At 33.8% G+C, this 21,498-nt stretch overlaps 2 protein-coding genes across 3 annotated transcripts in view; one reads left to right on the top strand and one right to left on the bottom strand.

Moving 5' to 3' along the window:
* Nucleotides 1-5,543, top strand: part of SERPINE3 (serpin family E member 3) — a 61,562-nt gene extending 56,019 nt beyond the window's left edge. Inside the window, exons 11-13 of the mRNA XM_015587099.1 lie at nucleotides 2,443-2,529; nucleotides 3,022-3,105; nucleotides 5,500-5,543. Of these exons, the coding sequence (XP_015442585.1) occupies nucleotides 2,443-2,529; nucleotides 3,022-3,105; nucleotides 5,500-5,543 (215 nt within the window). The remainder of the gene's footprint in view (nucleotides 1-2,442; nucleotides 2,530-3,021; nucleotides 3,106-5,499) is intronic.
* Nucleotides 3,913-21,498, bottom strand: part of INTS6 (integrator complex subunit 6) — an 83,481-nt gene continuing 65,895 nt past the window's right edge. Inside the window, exons 8-15 of one of the 2 annotated variants that reach the window (XM_015587110.1) lie at nucleotides 19,613-19,723; nucleotides 18,454-18,669; nucleotides 16,325-16,451; nucleotides 15,312-15,454; nucleotides 14,855-15,086; nucleotides 10,118-10,489; nucleotides 8,775-8,868; nucleotides 3,913-7,139 (exon numbers count right to left, since the gene is read on the bottom strand). In XM_015587110.1, coding sequence (XP_015442596.1) covers nucleotides 7,046-7,139; nucleotides 8,775-8,868; nucleotides 10,118-10,489; nucleotides 14,855-15,086; nucleotides 15,312-15,454; nucleotides 16,325-16,451; nucleotides 18,454-18,669; nucleotides 19,613-19,723 — 1,389 coding nt within the window. In that variant the 3' untranslated portion in view covers nucleotides 3,913-7,045. The remainder of the gene's footprint in view (nucleotides 7,140-8,774; nucleotides 8,869-10,117; nucleotides 10,490-14,854; nucleotides 15,087-15,311; nucleotides 15,455-16,324; nucleotides 16,452-18,453; nucleotides 18,670-19,612; nucleotides 19,724-21,498) is intronic. The other variant, XM_006909007.3, reaches the window with a different exon arrangement.

Below are 21,498 nucleotides of genomic sequence, written 5' to 3'. Positions count from 1 at the left end.
AAATGTTATATAGGAGTGAATGGGTTTATGGTATGCTATAGTTTCCCAAAGTTATGTTCCCCAGAATGCTAATCTGGCAGATTTGGAGAAGGGCTGGTGTGGATGGTTCCATAGTTAAACACTACACATTATGATCCTCCTGTAGGACTCACTGCGAACATTAGCAAATTAGCAGCTCTGAGAAATCCATTACTGAAAACAAAGCACAAAACAATTCAACCTGCATGTCCCATTTTAGTTAACCAAGGAACTCTTTTACAGCACCTGTATACAGTCTTGGGAACAAATTTTGGGAAAACAAGCTGTATGACCTCAATGGCACTAAATGGTTGCTAACACTGCAGGAGAGAATGAGACCAAAGCCAGGAGAATCCTTTGTGCTTGGCCTCTTTTAGGTTGATTTAATTCATTGCACATTTCAATAGCTACTTAACAAAATTAAACACATAGGTATCTGCAATACAAGATCAAGCAAGAAGAAAAACACAAACCCATAGATGACTCCTGAATTTCCCCTCCTCCACCCTGCCCCCAAGGGTCACAACACAAATTTTATTACATGGCACTTCCAATCAAGTTGCTGAATTATGTCACATTTAGGACATACTTAGTGACCCAAAACACTTATGCCAACTAGTTGTTCTAAATTCTTACTTTGACCACAAATGTCAGTCTTCTGAAATTTTAACTCTTTTCAGAGATAAAATGTAAGAGATATGGATGCTAAGTCCTGATAGGCTATGGGTCTTGGCTTATGGCTATGCAAAAAATGGTCATTTGACCATTCCTGTACTGTGAGGAAGAAAAGCTATTAAAATGAAACCCATCAGTTGGCATTCTCAAGAAACTGAAATAGCTAAGTCCATCTAACCAGATTCATTCATATCAAGTGGTCCCATTTCTCATATTGTGCCAAGATGCCTGGACTCTAACATAAAAACATTTACTATACTTTAATAAAGGGTTTCATAGTGAACCTCTGCTCATTTCATTAACAATTATTTAAAATGTTCAGATACCATACAAGATAGTAATGAAGTTAGATTAGTAAAACCTTCTTATGGTCATCAAAAAACCATTCTTTATCCACAATTATTATAGAAAAATATTTTTTGAAAAAAATCTACAGAAAAAGACTAACTGCTAGAATAATCAGATTCTTTACTGGTTTTAGGACAAGAGATGCCAGGTGAGTGCTTCCATTGATTTTTCACTTTCTCTGGCCCCTTGCACCCCTGACTGATGCTAGAAAACAACTGTTCCTTAGAGAGAATTAGGCCAACTCACAATTTCTTGCATATACGAAATTTACAAGATGGGTTAAATGCTGCATATTCTATACTGTGGGCTGGTTTTATTCTCTAATGACATTCATTTGCCACCTCCTTGTAAATGCATGAAAAATGCAAAACAATTTAAATACTAGTTTAAAATAAAACTTTCTCAAAACACATGTACACCAAAATGAGTAAGATTCACACCTCAGGTTCCTTTCCAGTGGCATACTAGAGTTGACTAGAATACTTCTCAAAAGGTGGTAGTTTGTGTGGAGGGATGCAGGGCAATGGGCACTGCAGTCAGAAAACCTGCATCTGCCCAACTCTCATCAAGTGTGTGACCTCAGATGACTTAACAGCACTCTAAAATGAAAAGGTTGGATGGAATGATTTCTGAAGTTTTTTCTAGTTCTAAATATTAACTTTTATTCTTTATTGTGTCATCAAGTACCATTTCATAGAGTTGTTTAAAAATGATTAATGGTTAAATTACAAAATTCTATCAGTTCCCTTATCACTCATATTCCTAGTTGCTAGGCTTTATCTTTAAAACTGTTGGCATAAAACTGTTATAGTTCTAACCTCTCATTTTCTTGGCAGATTCTAGCCTATGAGGCCAGCTAATTGCATAGCTGATACACCTCAGTATACAGAATGCAGTCCTGCATTAGACATATTTTCGGTACACTGAATTATGCTTTTTAAAGCCTATAGTACAAAAGTGTGACTTTGTCATTTAAATGTGGCTCTTAAAATGCAGTCCAAGAAAGCATTCAAGGAAAATCATCTCGGCTTAAAATACAGATTTCTGGGCTCCAGAATCTGCATTTTAATACATACGCTGGCGATTCTTATACCACCAGTTTCAGAAATACTGGCTGAAAGCTGTAAATATTAACTAGAAATGATTTTTAAAAATAACTTTAAAAAATGGGGCACAGCTCTGAATGTTAATTAGGGGTTTTTGGGTAATTTGTCAAATTTTAGATTGTGAAAGTTGTATCAAATATTGGTTATTTTCCAAACAAATCTCTCCCTAGCTAGACAGTAGGCAGCATGAGACTGAAACTAAGCACAGTGCTTTCTTTAAAAATGTACTCAAATCCTCAAACTAAATGCATCAAAAATGCAATAAGCAATTCAAATTTTTATTTCCTGGGGTTAGGCCAAGACGACTTTTATGTTTCCGAAGCAATCCACAAAGCCAAGATTGAGGTTTCAGAGGAAGGCACCAAGGCATCTGCAGCCACAGGTATGCTCATAAGGGAAAGTCAGCAATACCTGGTCACACTGCTGCCCATATTTACCTTCGTTAGATTTATCCAGTTCAATTGTCATATTTCTAAAACTTCCCACTGAAAAGTCCACATCCCAATGTGGGAGGGCAGTTTTAAAGAAAGCAATGTTAACAAAGAGCAAAGTTTTTGACAAATAACAGGAAAAAAGAGATATCCATTCTGAAAAAGATGTGTACCATGATCCCCATAAACAAGGAATAGAGCCATTCTGAAAATTACCTTCAGTAAGAAATTTATTCCATGAAACATTTAAAAAATAAGATACAGGGTTCACTAAGTGGTATCTTTTTAAGTTCCCCATTTACCCCATCATAACTCTAAATATCAGTAAGATGCTTTATTTCTTCAAAAAATCAAAGGATATAACTGATTTCATATCCAATTTTAATGACTTTCCTCAAATGAATAGAAAGTGCAATGGGATTCTTCTATTATCTTTCCTGCAGCTCTTTTGTTACTGAAAAGGTCTCGGAGTCCTTTTTTTAAAGCTGATCGGCCATTCATCTTCTTCCTGAGAGAACCTAACACAGGTATTACAGTATTTTTGATAGAATTCAGATAAATTAAGTATTTATTAGCATCTCTTTAGCAACAAAGGCTCATTTGTCCACTGTAGCCTAAATCAAGCATTTCCTCTAAGCGATGCTAGTTTCTACGGTGCTTCAGAAGCTTCCCAGTTGCCATGTCATAGATCCTGAGAAAAGGGAATATTTCCTAACTACAAAGGAAACTAATATCCTCCTCCATGGATTTTCTTTTCACACCTCTCTCTCTGGTCATTTGTAGTTGATGTAGATTTTTTAAATTCAGACTGTCATTTCTGGGGAGACTTAGAAAATTCATGTAAGTAAAATAAATAATAGATTCTGACTTTTTCCAGTTGTTCCCCAGCTTTCTGGTCATTGTAGGAAAAATAATATTTCCTTCAGGCTACTAGAGTAACCAAGTAGTCTTCTGACTCTCAGCAACCCTAATATTCTAGTGAATGCATTTGGATTTCTATAGTTTTTCTGTTGATTTTCTCAAGCTCGCTGAAATTACAAAACAAATGTTTGCCCTTGTAATTCTCACTATAAAACTTCATCTTAATCTTCCCCCCAAAACAGTACAGGAAAAGCCTTAGCACATCAGAATGACAAGCAGAAGTCCTTTAGCATCAACGACATTGAACAAAGTATTCAAATTACTCCTCTTAATGTTCTCCCTCCCCACTCTGACAATCTTTTTATCAGCCTAGGAAGAAAAAGAGATTCTCAGTAAAGAGTTGTTGGCAAGTCTAAACAATGTGTTAAAAGAAATAGAATGGAACAAGACTAACAAAATCAAGCAAAAGTGGATCTACTTTAACTAAACATCAGGCATTATTTTTATTTATGGAGAGAAAAAAGTCAAGTTAGAATAATGAAAATTACGCATAGGCTTTACACAAATTAAGGAAATACTGTCAACATCATTTTATCTGAGAATCATTTGCATACTGCTGTAACTTGTGCTAGAAATCAAAGAAACACTTTTGTGACAAAAAAGGATGAAAATAATCATTCACTAGGAAATAATCTACTTAAGGATTATTTGGGGAGGAAAAAGTCCATCAACAGAATATATCCTGCTAGTATTTCACCATGACCATCCCAATCCCATATATATTAGATGAAAATGTCACGTATCACTCAGAATAGGCAACAGAAAGCCCTGTCTTAGGATAAATGTGAAAAAATGAAAGATGAAAAAAATGACAGGTTCCACTCCCTTAAGAAAGAAAGAGGCAGGACTAAATTTGAACAGAAAGATCACTGTCAAAAGCTGATAGCCAATAAAGGTTGATGACAGTTTTTAAACGACAACAATTTCTCTTGGAATTCAACTGCATAAAAATGAAATAAAATCTTTGTAGGAAGGGGCATACCACTATTCCAGTGACATAAGTTTGTAGAATAACCTTAGTAAACAGAGAATGAAAATATAAGACTAATCTAAAACCAGTGCCATAATCCGCCGCACATCTAAATATAGTCCCTGTGAATTTATTTACCTCTGAGAGGTACTTGCCCACATCACAAGGTAAAGTGGCCATTCCTCTGGTGACGGGTATTGAAGAGATTAAAAATGTCTCAACCTTCAGTACATCAAATTGATCAATCTTACTAATAAGGGTAAATGACTCAATAGACAAATGGGACACATATGAGACCATTAAGAAAAACAGCCTCAACCTTAAGATTAAACCGCTGGAAAATACCATTTGTCTAGCCTAAAGTCATCCAGTGATCTAAAGGGCCCAAAAGATATTCCCTTCAGATATACACCCCTCCCTTTTGATTACAAGAATTATATAGTATTTCACTAACAGAATATGCCCAGTTCCTTAAAATGTAGAAAATCTTTTAGAGATGGGCTATTAAGCTTGAGTTTCAATGAGTTTCAAACCTTGTAACTAAGTTTTAGGTTGAGGGTATAGAATATGGTGGAAGAGAGATTAAGGACAAAATGAGACTGAACTAGCTGCTTCTTCCTAATTCTCATTAAGGTTCATCCCAAAAAATGGATTAAAGGCCAAGGGGCTAAAGGATTATTATTTCATGAGTGATCTGTGAAATGGAAAGAATAATTTTCTGATAAGCTGCTAAATATTAGAATAAACTAAATCCCTTTCCTAAATATTCTTGGTAAGCATGAACTTTTATCTGAATGACTTGTAATCCTTTCCATTCATTAATTTCAATCTAAATATATGTAATTTAAGACCAGACAATATATTCTGGATTTTGTGTAGCTCTTGCTGAATTAGCAACGTCACCTTAACAATTTCATCTATTAAATGAAATCCCATTTTACTTGAAGGTATTTTGTAGAGGTAAAAAAGGTTTAAGGAATTGCATATGAAAATACTATATAACATTATATATGCTTCTTTTTCTTGACAGGGTTTGTCTTCAGTATTGGAAGAGTTTCAAATCCCCTAGACTAAAATCAACAGATCTCAAACATGTTCTCCACTTTCATCTATGCTTTTCTTCATAAAAAGTTACAATTTCATTTTGCTATACCCTTGAAATTTAAAAAAATGTTCTGCTAAAGTGTAAAAAGATAAGGGTGATTTTCAAATGTTATGAACCTAAAAATATTTCAATTTTACTATAATTTTATAAATTTATTTCACCCTCCTAATCTAAATGCATTTTAACCTTTTTCTACTGGTTACCCCAAAAGCACTACAAGGCACAGCAGTGATCTATGAATGGTGAATGAGTCAGGTAATAGGGTCATGTTCTCAGTAAGGACACATGAGGCCATTTTACTGACAGCGGGCAATGAATAATGTTAGTTTTCCTTATCCTGGGTAATTAGGGGGGATGGAAAATGAGCAAAGTCATCTTAAATGTTTTTCCTTTCCATTTAGCTTCTAAATAAAATGGAGAGTTTAAGTGTGAGAATAACAGATCAAAACAAAGAGATCCCTTTTTATCCCCCAATTTGTTACGGGGCTTTTATAATCATGGCATCAAGTTGCTGAAGACTAGACATTTCAGAGTATGTGAGGTACCTCATACTTAAAACTCCCTAACGGTTTCAACTTAGAGCCATCCACAATCCTCGTGATAAAGGAAAAAGGACTGAAGGAAAAAAGGAAACCAATGAAGTCCAGAGGTGTCTGCTTTTTAAACAGCTTTTAAAGTGTCTGCCTATCTGCCACAGATACTGTCATTTCCATTATCTAGGCAGAAATGGGAGTACGTTAGTGTGGCCGACAAAAACTAAGAACATATAGTAAAAAGACAATGCAGATTATGTACCATGTAATTACAGTTAAGTTTAACAAAGATGAACTTCAAGTGGTATATTTTTCCAATGCTAAAAAGCAAGGCTTTTAAAATTCCATTATCTTAAGATGGTTTTAAATGAGTACTTTAAATGTGATTATTTCCTAAACCACACAAGAGTAAAATAGAGCATTTATTGATGGAATAACAAAAGTGCTTTTCTTAAATATTCTTCAAAATACATTTGTACAACTTACAATAATATATCCAAAATAACTGTATATACAAAACATTACCTAGTTTTAATGTATGTGCTTTTTTCCCCAAAAATTACAAAGTAACTTCTTTTTTATTTTTTTGGCAAAGTTCAACCTTAACAGAGGTGACAATTTTAAAGGTTGGTTTAAGAAAATAGAACCTGAGGGAAATTGACACGCAAGAGTCAATGACAAGCAAGAGATTTGGAGGAATATTTTTAGTTTGTTAAATAAAAATGTTTTTTAGAGTGATACTTTTCACATTACAAAAATAAACCAAAATGAAGAAAAGGTCACTGTAAAATGATGGGAAAAGGATCTGAAGACTTGCTCTTAGTATTTCAAATAGCCAACAATGCATGTCAAAAAGGAATGCAAGATCACAACAGTCTTGCATTTACTTTGTATTTGGAGAAGATATACTGAAATAAGTGGCCACATTCTGTTTTCTTTTAATTGCTATTAATATGGTTGATCTGATTGGCTCTTCGATGAATTTCATCCAAGAAGTTCTCCAGTTGTTCTATTAGCATTCGTTTTTTAAACCTGTATAAAAAAATAATAGCACTCTCAATTTCTTTTTAATGTATAAAGTTATATATCATTATAATTTTTTTTTTTTAAGAGAGAAACTGCCTTGGGAAGATTTTTCAAAGTGAAATGAAAATTAAAATTCAACAACTTTATGATATATAAAATCTGCTGGAAGATTAGCAAATAATTTTATCAGTACAGTATTATAATTTGTTCCTAAAACAAATAATCTAGGCCTAAGTACAATGGGCAATAGGTTATTCCTTCCGCAATCAAAAAGAAAAAGGGAAAAAAGGGAAAAGGAAAAAACCTCATGTATACAAGGATTAAAATATTCCAGCAAAATTAGGGCTCCCAAAGAAATGATTCCAATAGCTTCTTCTTATGCTCTTTGAAAGTTAAATGTTGAAAGGAATATGAACAAAGTATGAATATAATCCCCCAGAAAATGGAAGAAGACATGAAAATGAGTAGCACTTAAAAACCACGGTGTTCTGCCATTATAATTTGACAGCTGGCAAATCAAGGATAATTATCGACATCTTGAGGAGAGAATATAACAGTTAAAGTTTAAGCAGTAATTTAAAAAATTTTCCAGTAATAAGTACACTAAAATTGCATTTGTCTACGTAAGTATTAATACTGCTGGTACTTTTTAGAATATCCCCAGACATTGCCCAATTAATACCCACTTCCTTTCTACTTGTAAACTAATGAATAGCCACAATAAAATATACAACTCTCTAAAAGGTGGCAGAAGTAGAGTGCAGGCACCAGAAATATAACTAAATCCATGAAGTCTGAGCTGACAGAATGTTACATAAAGAGCAGAGTAGGTTAAATACTCAAAACAAATAATGTGAAAAGTTATGTCCTTATCTTGCATATTCAAAGTGACCTATATATACTCTAACCACTCACAAAAAAAAAAAAAAAAAAAAAAAGAAAGAGAACTAACTGCTCTAAAACAACCTCTAAGTGTAACATAGAAGAAACTGGGAGACTAATTAAAGAATGGTTATATTTGGAAGGACAGATAAGATAAACGCTAAGTCTTCTTACAATACTAAGTCTTAAAGAAAAAAATAAAAAAGGCTTTTCTGTACTCGCTAAACTCATACAACTATGCTTTTCAGTTAATTGCACTATGTAGTTACCATTTATAATCTTGATCCACATTCCTCGTACAAAAGTTCATAATCCTGGGCTACTGAAGCAATCAGAATAAGGCCCATTTGTCTGACTCTGGTCCCCTTACTTACTGACTCTGGTCCCCCTTAATTACATGTTTTCCCACATACAAACTGCATTAAAATACTGTCTTTAAGGTTATTTCTAATTGCTGATTAATATTAACCATAGTCTAAATACCAAAAGGAGAAAAATTAAAGGCTATAAAATATAAAGGAGACCAAAAAGCCATAGAGCAGAATAAATGAGAATTATGCAAATATCTGTAATTTATAGAGAGGAAAGGTTCATAATTTCTAAAGAATTTGTATATGGTTTCTTTTTAAATGAACTTACAAATGAACTAAAAAAGACAAAAGTACATATATGAATGTGTCATATATAAGCATAACAACATGAGTACAAAATAGATACTGTTAAAACAATACTGACTATAATATTCAATAGATTATTTACCTTGATGCTTCTTTAATGACATTTTGTAAAAATATTAGTCTTGTTTGTAAACTGCCTTGCACATGCTTCAGTAAAGTGAAGATTCTTTCATATTCTTAAAACAAGAGAAGCAAAAAAAAAAATTAAGTGGCTTTCCTTTGCGCTCTTATTCAATATTTTTCTATTGCAGTTTACTACGTCAACATATACTAAGACGAAAACAAAAATATTTTACATAAAATTTTTACTGCTCATTGAAGACTTTATTATACATATATTTCATCATATATCAAAAAAAGATAAAATAACTTGTCAAATACTGCTTTTTTTGGTAAAAGTTCCCATTAAGGTATCAAAGATTTGACGTATGAATAAATAGGTTTTTGGTAGTGCCACTGAAAAGTAAGAAGCATGTTGCCTTAACAAAAAGCCATCTTTATAATTTAAATTCTAAACTACAGCTAACATGGGGAGACAGAGGTTGGGGGTACATGTAGGAAAAAAATAAAACAGATTAAGAGTGCTATTTCAGTTTCAAGTTTTCACAAAACACTCTGCCAAGGACTATAAGATCTTGAATGGCAAAGACTGAATCTTATCCACTTTTGGACCACCCATGGGTCACTGTACCATCACAGCAAGTGATCTGTCAGCACCTTCTAAATGAATGCCAATAATATTGAAATTTTATCCCACAATGTTCTTTTGTAGTCACATAATAGTTTTCATAACTTTAGCTTTTTAACCTAAACATATCCCTACTCGCCATCACAATTTAAATCTTAAACACAGTGGCAGGCACTATGCAACAAACTTTACAAACATGAAGTCGTTTAACATTCACATCTTTTGGTTTTTAAAATTCCAGTTACTGGTTAAAAGAATACTCTAGACCAGTGGTCACCAGTCCGTGGCCTATTAAGAACCGGGCTGCCCAACAGGAGGTGAGCGGCGGGCCTAAGAGCGAAGCTTCATCTGTATTTGCAGCTACTCCCCAGCACTAGCATCACCGCCTCAGCTCCACCTCAGATCAGGCATTAGATTCCCATAGGAGCCCCAGTTCCTGATGCCAAAAAGGTTGGGGACTGCTGCTCTAGACTATGGGTTCCTATCATGGTAGGAACTATGTGTAACTTATCTGTGTGCTTCCTATGCTCTCAGTCCCCTCTACTTACCACACTCAGTCCAGTACTTTGGATATAGCAGATATTCAGTTAAGTGTTTGTCAGCTAAATAATCAAACCTTACATAGCTTACATATCATTCAAGATTGATTTAGAATCAGATCTGTCCTTTAATTTAACTTTTTTTCTTTTGAGCACACACAGAAATCATATTTGAGGTTTGTCTCTAATTATACATACTTCTTCCTGGCTTTCGGATCTCTTTCATTATTTGTGCTTTTAGTTCAGTGTTGATTTCTTCATGGCTTCTGCAATGCATCAATTTCTTTCCTTTGTTAAGTGAGGATGCTGGTAGATTCTCTTCAGGACACTGTACTTTATCTCTTGGCTCCTCATGATTTTCTAAAAATCCGCCAACAGCGAGGTCATTAGTTCCTAAATGGTCATGACCAAGAGCCTCTGTATGATTGGTCGGTCGTTCTAGTAAATTGGCTGAAGAAGATGTCAAAAATTCAGTATCCAGAGCATTTGGTGTAATATCTGATGAAAGTTGGTCAGCAACATGATTTTCAACCACATCATCTATTGTTGAATCATTACTGGCTTCTGAAACTAAAAACAAAAATAAGGGAAAAAATGATGAGAGAATTTCAAAGCACACAGTAAAGAAAGCTACAAAGAAACATCATTATAGCAAATCACAACTGACTTTGACTGATGCAAATTAATAAATAATGTGATATAGTTCCTAAGCTTTGCCAAAAATATTGTAGATTCTACATCAAACATTCACAATATTTACAAAATCTGTACAATTTCTGCCCTTGGGTCAGGGGGATGTGGGGCAACTTCAACCAGCTTTTAGTTCTCTGTTTTATTCCACAGCACATTGAACAAGTAGGGTTTTAATGCTTTAGGGAAATATATAGGATCAAGATTATCATAATTATCCTTCTTTAGACCTAGATCATTCCAACCTGTTTTATCCATCTATTATCATATAGAGTCAAAAGTAAACATAGAGACTTTAAACTGTTCAATGTTCTCCAGGTAACCTACCACCAAACAGATTATTTCACAGTATACCCTTTTCTTATACCCATCCACATGGTCTTCATTACTTGAGCAATGCAGAACCTGGTGCCCACTTCAACTCCTTAGACAACTAGACAAAAGCTTGCCACCTTGCCACTTAACATTAGATTATTATACTTGCTGTCCATAGAAAGCAGTTGATTCTAAGTTCCCTGACTGCTGGCCAAACCTCCAGGACACCAAGCTGAATTCGTCTCTACCTCCCTCACACTTACTGTCCAAAATGTAAACTCATCCCCACAAAAGTCCCTCCAACTCTGACTCCTTAAATTCTATTCCATGATATGCAAACTTTACTAATATCTTCTACAACTCCTTTGTTAACTTTGTAGCTTTACTGAAAAAAAAAATGGCTCTCCTTTTCAGATCTGAAGTAGAAACTGCTTTCTCTCAAACACTCTCCATGGATGTAGAATCACTGGTTCCTTCACATCCCAGAACCACCTCGAAGTCCTTTTTCCATGAACTCTTATTAAAAAACAAAACAAAACCCCCCAAAAACCCTCTTGCTCTTTTGAGGGTCAACTATGTCACTCTACTCATCCTCTCTCTTCTCATTACTATCTTTATTGATCTCCAGGCACAGCTCTGTGGTCATGGATGTCTCTGGCACCTGGTTCAGACATCCTCCTACCCCCATGTCACTCAGGATATCATTCTAGGTCCTTACTACTCAAAGTGTGGTCTGTGGACAAGTAGTATGAGCACCACCTGAGAGCTTGCAAGAAATGTTCATCAAAAGCCCCACCCCAACTAAATTAATTAGATCTAGTTTAACTAAACCCCCAGGTGATCCACATGATTCACATCAAAATTTGAGAAGGGCTGCAGTGCATGACTTCAATATCTAAGCAGATAACCTGGCAAGAACCTGGCCTCCCAATGCCTCGTTTCTCCACTCTGAAGGAAGATCTTATCTACCAGTTGCCTCTCAAGTCAAATACAAATCCAGAGATAGAGAAGCATAGCCTTTACCTTTGCAGTACTCCTGCTACTGCTCTTTAGCTCAGCCAGACTTTACTCCAGCGATTCTTTCGCTTTTTCCTTCCTATTAATTAGATGCCTTCTATATATTCATTTTCTTATCTATCCAACTTATATCCCATAATGTACCACTTTTTACCAATGCCCTGAATTCTCTCATGCTAGTGTTCTCCCATGACACTGGTAGGACATAGCTGACCCTCAGTCACATCTGATGACTCTGTATCTACCTGCTTGCTCCAGACCTGCATCTGGAGTGAGCACTGCCGGAGAAATGTGACCCAGGTCTGCAGAGAGGGCACAATCACCGTCTGTACCTGGATCTCAGCATTGCCTAGCAATCTTTTCTCCTTCTCCCACAAAAGATGATTCAAATCTTCCCCACTCTCTTCACATCTCCTATTGTCCCCATTTCTCCTTTCCTCTCAGCAGTATATGTCACCTCCTGCTTCACAGAGGAAAGAAAAGCAGAGCTGTGGGATGGGAACTTGCTCTGCTTCCCACCATTAAACCTGTACCCATACTCATTCTGCTTCATTGGAAGCAGTATTCTTTTATTGGGATCTGAACCATTCCCTTCAGCCTTTTCAGTGATTTTTATGCTGATTATGCTTTTTCTCATCTTCACTTTCAAATGGTCCCTTCTCTTTTGGCTTGATCACACGAGCATTTGAACATGCTCATCTCTCTTAAAAACAAAGCAAAATCACCATTTTAAGCCTCATAACCTTGTCTAGCCACCACCCTCATATCCCACTTGCCCTTCACAGGTAAACGTCTTCAACTGGTTGTTTACACTCATTGTCTCCATTTTCTCATCTCTCACTCTTCAATCCACTTCTTTAGTCTTCTGCCCCCTTTACTCCACCAAAATTGCCCTTGCAAAGATAACCAAAGACTAACAAAACCTTTCTAATCCTCTTGACTGATCTGTTTAAGAAGTACTGAGACCACCAACCTCTCAATTTTCCTTCCCTTCAGCTTCCATGACAATAAATGCTTCTCTATTTTTTCCTATTTCTTGGATTCTCCCTTCTCAATCTCCTTTTCTGAACCTATATCTCCTCTAATTTTGGCACTTTACAGGTTTTGTTTTAAGCTTTTTCTTCTGTTTCCCTTGGTGAGATTTTACGTACTCCAAGGGTGGATAAACTGCTTCCTGGACCTACCTCTTTAGCATAATCCTCTTCTCCTGAGTTCCAAACTCAAATAATCATCTTCTAACTTAGCATGTCTACTTGGCTATCTAATATGCACTTCTAAACTAAGCTCACTTATCATCTCTTCCTTGACTCCACCTCTGACACCATTATCTACCCAGTGTCCCACAAGCATGACTCCTCCCTTGCCCTGGCTCCAACATCTTGTCAGTCATCACTAAGTCCTTTGCTGATAGGTCCAATTATTTCTCAAATATATATTCTTCTCACAACCCCACTCTCAAGTCACCATTAGTCTTCTCTGGGTTTCCTAACCAGTTCCATTCCTGTGCATCCAAAATAATTATTTAACAACATCAAATATATAGTCACTATCTATAACTTTAATTACCTTATATATATTGTTTGTGGAAAAGTTTGATTTTGTTTGATTCAGGGTCCAAATCAGGATCAAAACTGCAAGTGGTTTATATATCTCTTAACTACCTCTGAGTCTACAAAATCCTTCTGTACCTCTCTTTTTTTGTATGCATTTTTTTCTGGAAACACACTCACACACACACGATTCTTTGTCCTATAGTTTTCATAGTCTGAATTTTGCTCGTTGTATCCCTGTTTTGTTATTTAACATGTTTTTCTGTCCCTTGAATCTCCTATAAATAAGTAGTTAGATCTAGAGGCTTGATAAGATTGATGTTAAAAAAAAATAGGGGTAAGACAACATCAGAAGTACTAGCTCTGTATAATTCTATCAGGAGGTATACAATATTTGTTTTCTCTCCAATTAAGATGTTATAAACCATCATGATTACTACCTATAATTAATAAATCCATTAATTCATTAAAGGTTCCCTATATCCACTCTTATTCTTCCCTGATTATATTCCACAAAGTATAGTCAGTCAACCTGGTCTTTATAAAATGCTAATCATTTTAGCAGAGTCATATTGTCCTTAAAGTCTAGAATCTTTACAATGGTTTCCAAGGCCCTCCATGATCTGGCTTCTGTCTATCATTCAGTTCTCACCTTATTTCATTCCCAATTTCCTTGCTATACTAGAATTTTTGGTTCCCTTAATGCCCTTCTCCTCATTGTCTACCCTGTACATATTTTACATCCTCTTCTTAGACTACTCCTATAGCATAGGCAAATGCACAGCTTTAGTTAACTAATTCCCATCCATCCTTCAAGTGTTGGTTTCAATAACTTCCTTAGACTCCCACAGACTAAGTTAAATCCTCTTGCTAAATACTTTCACGACATATCTGACTTCCCTTTATAACATTCACCATACTTCTAATGATATATTCAATGACTTTCTTTCTTCATTCATTATAAATGAAGGCAGAGATCACTACTTTCTTAATCACTGCTATTCCTCAATGCCTAGCATTTCTAAAATAACATAGGTATTTAATAATTAGTTGTTGCACTAAACTGATATTGTAAATCATCTTTCTATGGGTATTGATAGTGCCCCTTTAAATACTACTATTTTGAAATCTTCAGATTTATAATACTTTAGCTCATTATAGCTAATAAAACAAATGAACATATGAAATGTTCAACAAACATTCATTAAAAAGACATAAAAATAATTACATGCCAAAACTTAAACAAATATCTTCTCTAGACACTCTTGGACTTTATTATTTTTTTCCAAAATCTATTTAAAAATTTCTTCTCTGAAGAACCAAAAATTAACAAATAATGGTTTTGCTTTCTTTAAAATCTTACTTTTATGAAGAGGAAGGGGTTTAATAAGATCTGGCTGTGCTTGAGTCATAGGTACAGGTGGTCCTTTTCCTCCAATATGATTGTTCACAACTGGATTCTGTTGTCTGCCTCTTAGTAGTGGAGACATACAGCGACGTCTTTTAGGGATCCCTTGCATATTTGGTTCTCCAGGTCGTTTATGCTTATTTTGAGGTCCAGCCACAAATTCATCTGCTTCATCTATCATCATCCCCTATAACAAAAAAAAAAAGAGAGAATATAATTTCCCTGAATTTACATACAGTTTTTAAATGACACAATTGCAATTCCCATTAAAACCACTATACTTAACTATGTTGACATTTATTAGATACTCTACCAGGAAAATAGCTTCAGCTTACTTTAGTTAAATTAAAAACTGGTAAATCCATAGTAACTAGCACAAATGAATTTATATAATGGAACATTTCAAATTTACCTTTTTATCCAGCTTAAAGGGGTTGCCAAATGTATGCAACCTTCGAGGTTGATCAGGATCAAGTTCTCTTAGTGGAGAAGGTACTTGCTTGAGGTATTCCTGGTAATTCCCCATTTGTGCTATAGGAACACTGTGCACTTGATCTTTTCAAACAGAATAGAGCAACAACGAAAGTTAAACTTACTAAAAGCTGTTCTAGTTATCTAGTTATGAATGCTACCTGGTGCTATTCTAGGCAATCTTCCCTTACTACATATTCTAAATTAATTAATTTATTGCCATTTAAAATGGTGTGACATAAACATCTTTGAGATTTTTAAAATAAAATTTTAAATCATTGATTTTTTTAATCCTTAAACAAAAATATAGCAGCTAATTCAGTGCATAGAATAAGCAATATATGTAACCTTATCATGAAAAGGAACCTCTCTTCTACTCTATTCCAAATTAACAGAATTATAACTGAATTTACAGAATAAAGAAATCACCAGATAACCCTTTTTACATAAAGCTAGAGTTGGAATGCTTACATCAGAGATAGCAAAGGGTTAAATTCTCATCTGACTTGATTTGTAGTAGGTGTCATCGACATAGTTGAAGAAAATATCAGAATATGACAGGTATTGGCCACCCAGAGTTAAACCATCAGATATTAGTATGTCACAAGACAATGGCTACGGGTGTCTGTGTGTGTGAATGTATAAAAAAGCAAAAGGGAAACTTAGCTGTTAACAAAGGTTGTTACCTCTGGGGAATAGAATTTGGGGTAATAGTTATGGTAGAAAAAAATGAAGAAAGACTCAGCGATGACTCACTCTTTACTTCATTTGTTTGAATTTACAATGAGAATGTACTACTACTGTAATAATTCATTAAGAGTTATAGTATAACCATGTTACAGAATTATACTAAGTAATAATTCATTAAGAGTTACAATATTACCATATTATGTTTTTTCAATATAAAGAAAAAAATTTACAAAAGAAATACCAATATTAAAACCGTGACCTAACCTTCATCCTGTCCTTTAAGAAATCTGCGGGTGCTCTTCATAAGATTAGATCTCATCCTTGTTAAGTGATCCAAAAGATTCCGTCTTGGTATGTCATATGCATTTCTAAATGTCTGTGGCTTCAAATCCTATGGAAAAAAATTCAAGTATAAAAGTTATTTACAAATATAGAATTAAGAGACTAAAATCTCTAGCCTGTACCTAAGGAATGAAAATATGATATACAAGTTAACTAATTAGCTTTAAAAATAAAGAGTTATGATGTAATCTTAATGTGCTGTTTTGGGAACCAAAAAATAAAAAAATCAGTAGTGAGCTCAACCAAATAATCTCAAATTCACATCTAACTTAAGATTTTATTATACATTCTGGCTAAGAGAAGTGAACATCTTATAAAATGTATTTCCGAATTTTAAAGACTGACGATTTTTTAAAAAATAGCTTTGATGTATAATTTACATACCGTAAAATTACGCATTTATGTATAGTTTGATGAATATTAGTAACTTTATAGTTGTGAAATAATCACCACAATCTAGTTTTAGAACACTTCCATCATCTCAGAAAATTCCTTATGCCCATTTGTAGTCAATCCCTATTCCTAACCCCAGACAACCATGTATCTGCTTTCTGTCTCTCTACATTCCATTTTATATATGGAATCTTAAAATGTCTAATCTTTTCTATCTGGCTTCTTTCATTTAGCATGATGTTTCTGAGATTCATCCATGTTGTTCATGTATCAGCAGTCTGCTCGTTTTTTCTGTAGCATAGTAGTATTCCATTACATGGATATACCATATCTTTTATCCAATCACCAGTTGATGAACACTGGATTGTTTTCAGTTTTGAGGTATTACGAATAATGCTTCTATGATATATATTTTCATTTCTCTTGTATAAATACCTACAAGTAGAATTGCTGGTTATATAGCAAGTATATATTTACCTTCTTAAGAAACTGTAAACTATTTTCTATCAGCAATGCATGAGAGTTCCAGTTACTCTACATCCCAACACTTGATACTTTTCAGTCCTTTATTAAAAATTTAGTCATTCTAGTGGGTGTAAAGTAGGATCTCATTATGATTTTAATTTGCCTTCCCTTAAATTAATACACAGACATTTAGAAATGCACATGACATACCAACCCTCAATAAGGTTGAGCATCTTTTCATGTCCCTGTTTGAGCTTGTATACCTCATTTGGTGAAGTGCCTATTCAAATATTTGCTCATTTTTTATGGGGATACTTGTCTCTTTATTATTGAGTTCTTTATTCAATATATGCTTTTCTTCTAGGCTGTAACTTCCTGTTCATTTTTCAAAGTTTCAAGACAAAAATTTTAATTGTAATAAAGTTCAATTTATCAAGTGTTTTTTTGTGTTGTATTTTAGAAATCTTCATGAAAATTTTCTCCAGTTTTCTTCTAGTTTATAGTTTTAGTTTTTATATTTATGACCATGATTACTTCAAATAATGTTAGTTCATGTTAGTTCAAATAATATCAAGTTCATTATTCTGAATATGGATATCCAATTGTTCCAGAAGTATTTATTGAAAAGACTGTATTCTCACTCACTGAATGATCTTGGCACCTTTATTAAAAACTACATGTGTGAGGGCCTACTTCTAGACTCTATTCTGTTCCATTGATCTATAAGGTTATCCTTATGCAACAACACACTGTGCTGATCACTGTAGTTTTACAGACCTTTTAAAATTAGATATTGCAAGTCTTCTAACTTTATTCTTTTCCAAAACTATTTCAGCTACTTTAGTACCTTTACATTTCCATACAAATTTTAGCTCGTCTGTTTGATGAAGACCTTTTTTTAATAATGAGTATTCATAAAGCATTTTAGGATCATGCTGTGCACCCAAGGTCATAAGTGTAAGTACCGAACTACAGTGACTCTACCATTAGCTATGTAACTTCAAGCAATCTCTAAGCCTCTGTTTATTCATCTATAAAATAAATGGGTTCGGATATACTTCATCAATATATCCATTCATTCATTCACCATGTACAGGGTCTGTTTTATTTCTAAAATTCAACAATTCAATGATAGTTTGGACAAATTGAGTATCAATTAATACAACAGAATAAAACTACAGCAGTACTATTACCTTATTGAGCAAAGCAACTTGGAAACCAGTGTATTCTTTCATATTAAGGTCCAGCAGTCTGTGAGGAATATCCTCTGAGATCCCTTGGAGCAGTTGCTGAAAATCCTTCCTATATGCCATTGATAAACCATGTGATCGGCTTCGAACTTTAATTCCTGTTTCCTGTACTACTTTTTTGCCTACAGATCCAATGACTCGATCAGATTCTATTTTGGCCTAAAGTAAAAATAAACAAGAATTGTCTTGATGTAATCTAAATTGGTAAATTAAATAGTAGAGTTTTAGTCTTATATGAATTATTATATTAAAAAAGTATATAAGAAATTAAAAACTCAAGTTGTGTAGTTTACGTTAATTACTTGGTAAATTAAATATAATTTAAACAATGTCTTATGATGTTAAATTATTAGAATTTTAGCTTTTTGGAGCAGGAAAAACAAATACAACTTCAATTTATTTTATTATTACCCACTACACTTATCTCATGAAATGTAAAGGTACCCTAAATGAAAATATGTATTTCTAATTCAGAGGTGATATAAAACTAGGAAAAAAATCATCTCAACAATATTCACTTAAAAATACTGTTATTAGCACAAAACTAAATGTTCATAAATAAGGCAAATAATGTAGTTTTTCAGTGGAATCTAATAGCAGTATTTTGACTCTTTACAACCTGCACTTCAATTAGTAGTTAAAATCAAGATGGCGGAAGTACTGGTAAAATAATGTATTTTAAATGACATTAATAACTTGGCAGTCAATTAAACTGTAATTATCATAGTACTTGTTAATGTGATCCATGCCCAAAATGATAAAATTCAATATCTTTTATAAACATTTCAAAAAAAACTGCTATTTTGTCTAAGTAAAACAACTTTGTAAGATGAATTTCACAAAACAAAGAATGTTGGCATACAGGAAGTCTAGGACTACACTGATAAAGCCATTTTCATAAACTAGAAATTATCTGAAATTAACATTCGAAGACATAGCATGCCACGTACTTGAGACAGAACTGTTAATGTATGTGGTTTTAAAATGTAATATACTAATATAATAGAATTCCATTGAAACTATCAAGCACTAACATCTGGTTTGTTAACCATCTCAGCCAAAACTATTCAAAATACTTAATGGCTCCATTTCTTAACATTACCTGTTGACTCAATTTTTTGAGGTATGAAATGACACTGTAACTAAGTCCATATTCCATACTGTCTGCTATTAGGTTAGGTGCTCCCATCATTCTAACAGCTTTCTTCAAAGGCTATAAGTAAAAAAGAAAACATCACTCAATCCTAAGGCTGTCAAAAATTTATGACTACATGCATTAAGTCAGTTTTGAAAATTTCTCCAAAAAGTCTTTTCTTCAAAAAGAGAGTAACATAATCAATCATATTTGCATTTCAGTAAAATGTTTGTCAATGGTATGAAAAACAGTTTGAAATAGTTAAAAAGGATTAGAGGCTATAATAATGACACCAAGGGCAATCAATAAAGAATGAAGTCCTGGACCTTAGTATCATTGGAAATATTATTAAATTTGGAAGAAAGTGGCAGAAGACACATTGCAGAAGTAGACTTGATAGAACCTGGGTAACTAAAAAGGAGTCAAAGAAAACAAGATTCTATCTTGGGTAACAGTGGGTTGTGACTCCACCACTCACTAGCTTTGTTACCCTGTAACAAGTTATATAACCTCTCTGTACCTTAGTTTCTCACTGGAAAGATGATGATAATAGTATCTACCTTGTAGGGTTGTCATGGGATTAAATTACTACATGTAAAGCACTTATAAAAGCATCTGGCACACAGTAAGCATTCAGGAGGCATTTACTATTATCATCAGCTGAGCTGAAAAAAAAACAGAAACAACTCTGAAGAAAAAACAAAGAGGAGAAAAAAATGTCTAATATTTACTATGGATGTGGTATAGTGAAGTAATTTTTAATTGTAAGGAGAGACCAATTGAGAACCACTTTGTACAGTGAAAAAAATATCACAAGTGGAAGTGTATAGCATATGTGAATGGGACAAAGACAGAAAAAGGATGATAATTCATTGACATATTAAAAAGTGTAAAAGCACTTGTGTCAAACCGGAATTAAATCCCAGCTTTGTATTTAATACTCATGTAGCTTTGGCTAAGTCCTCCAGGTTCCTATGAAATGTAAATGTAAATGAGTCAACATATGTAACAGTTCATATTCACAGTGTTTCTTCTTTCTCATTCTCTTACATGGCAGGCACTATGTGCTAGACACTCATAAAACTTCTCTCTTAAAACTATAACAAACATGATTTTCACAACTCAAGAAATTAATGTTCTTATTAAGAACCATTTACAAAGATTATAGTCAAATGCCGTAATATTCCTACATTAAAAGCAGAAGTTTAAAAGTGTTTTTTCAGTGTAGGTCTTTTTGGTAAGAAGTTACTTTTCATAAATTAGTGTACTTAGTATATATATGTTCTTGGTCTTATCTACTATGATAAACTAGGCTTTAAGTAATGAGAAAATTCATGGTTAGAAAAATATATATGGTTCTATGATCTACTGAAAAACATTTTTGGAGATTTAGAAAATAACGCAACAAAAAACATTTCGTACCCTTACAGAGAAACAATTCTAAAACTGCAATTTTAAAAGGTAGTACAACGATTGAAATTAAAAGCCTAAATTCTAAAGTCAGGCTGCCTCAGACTGAATTCCAGTCTCCCATATATAAGCAATGTAGCTTTAGACAAATTACTTCCTCTTTTAGTGCCTTAGTTGCCTCATCTGTAAAATAGGAACAATGATCATTTCTACCTCGTAGGGCTACTATATAAATTAAATGAGGTTAAAATACATGTAAAGCGCTTAGGATAGTACCGAGCATAGGGTAAGTATTACATACACCCATCCCTCGATTTACATGGTGTTTTTTTTAACGCGAGTTTTTTTTTATACGCAATAAATATTCCCATTTACACAGAATTTTTATATGTGGTTTCCATTTACACAGCCTCATTTTACGCAGTTTTCATTTCCATTATCGG

Source organism: Pteropus alecto, unplaced genomic scaffold (assembly GCF_000325575.1).
Source record: "Pteropus alecto unplaced genomic scaffold, ASM32557v1 scaffold413, whole genome shotgun sequence".
Classification (NCBI taxonomy): domain Eukaryota; kingdom Metazoa; phylum Chordata; class Mammalia; order Chiroptera; family Pteropodidae; genus Pteropus; species Pteropus alecto.
The sequence above is the reverse complement of the archived record's forward strand: the minus strand, read 5'-3'. Positions and strand labels throughout refer to the sequence as shown.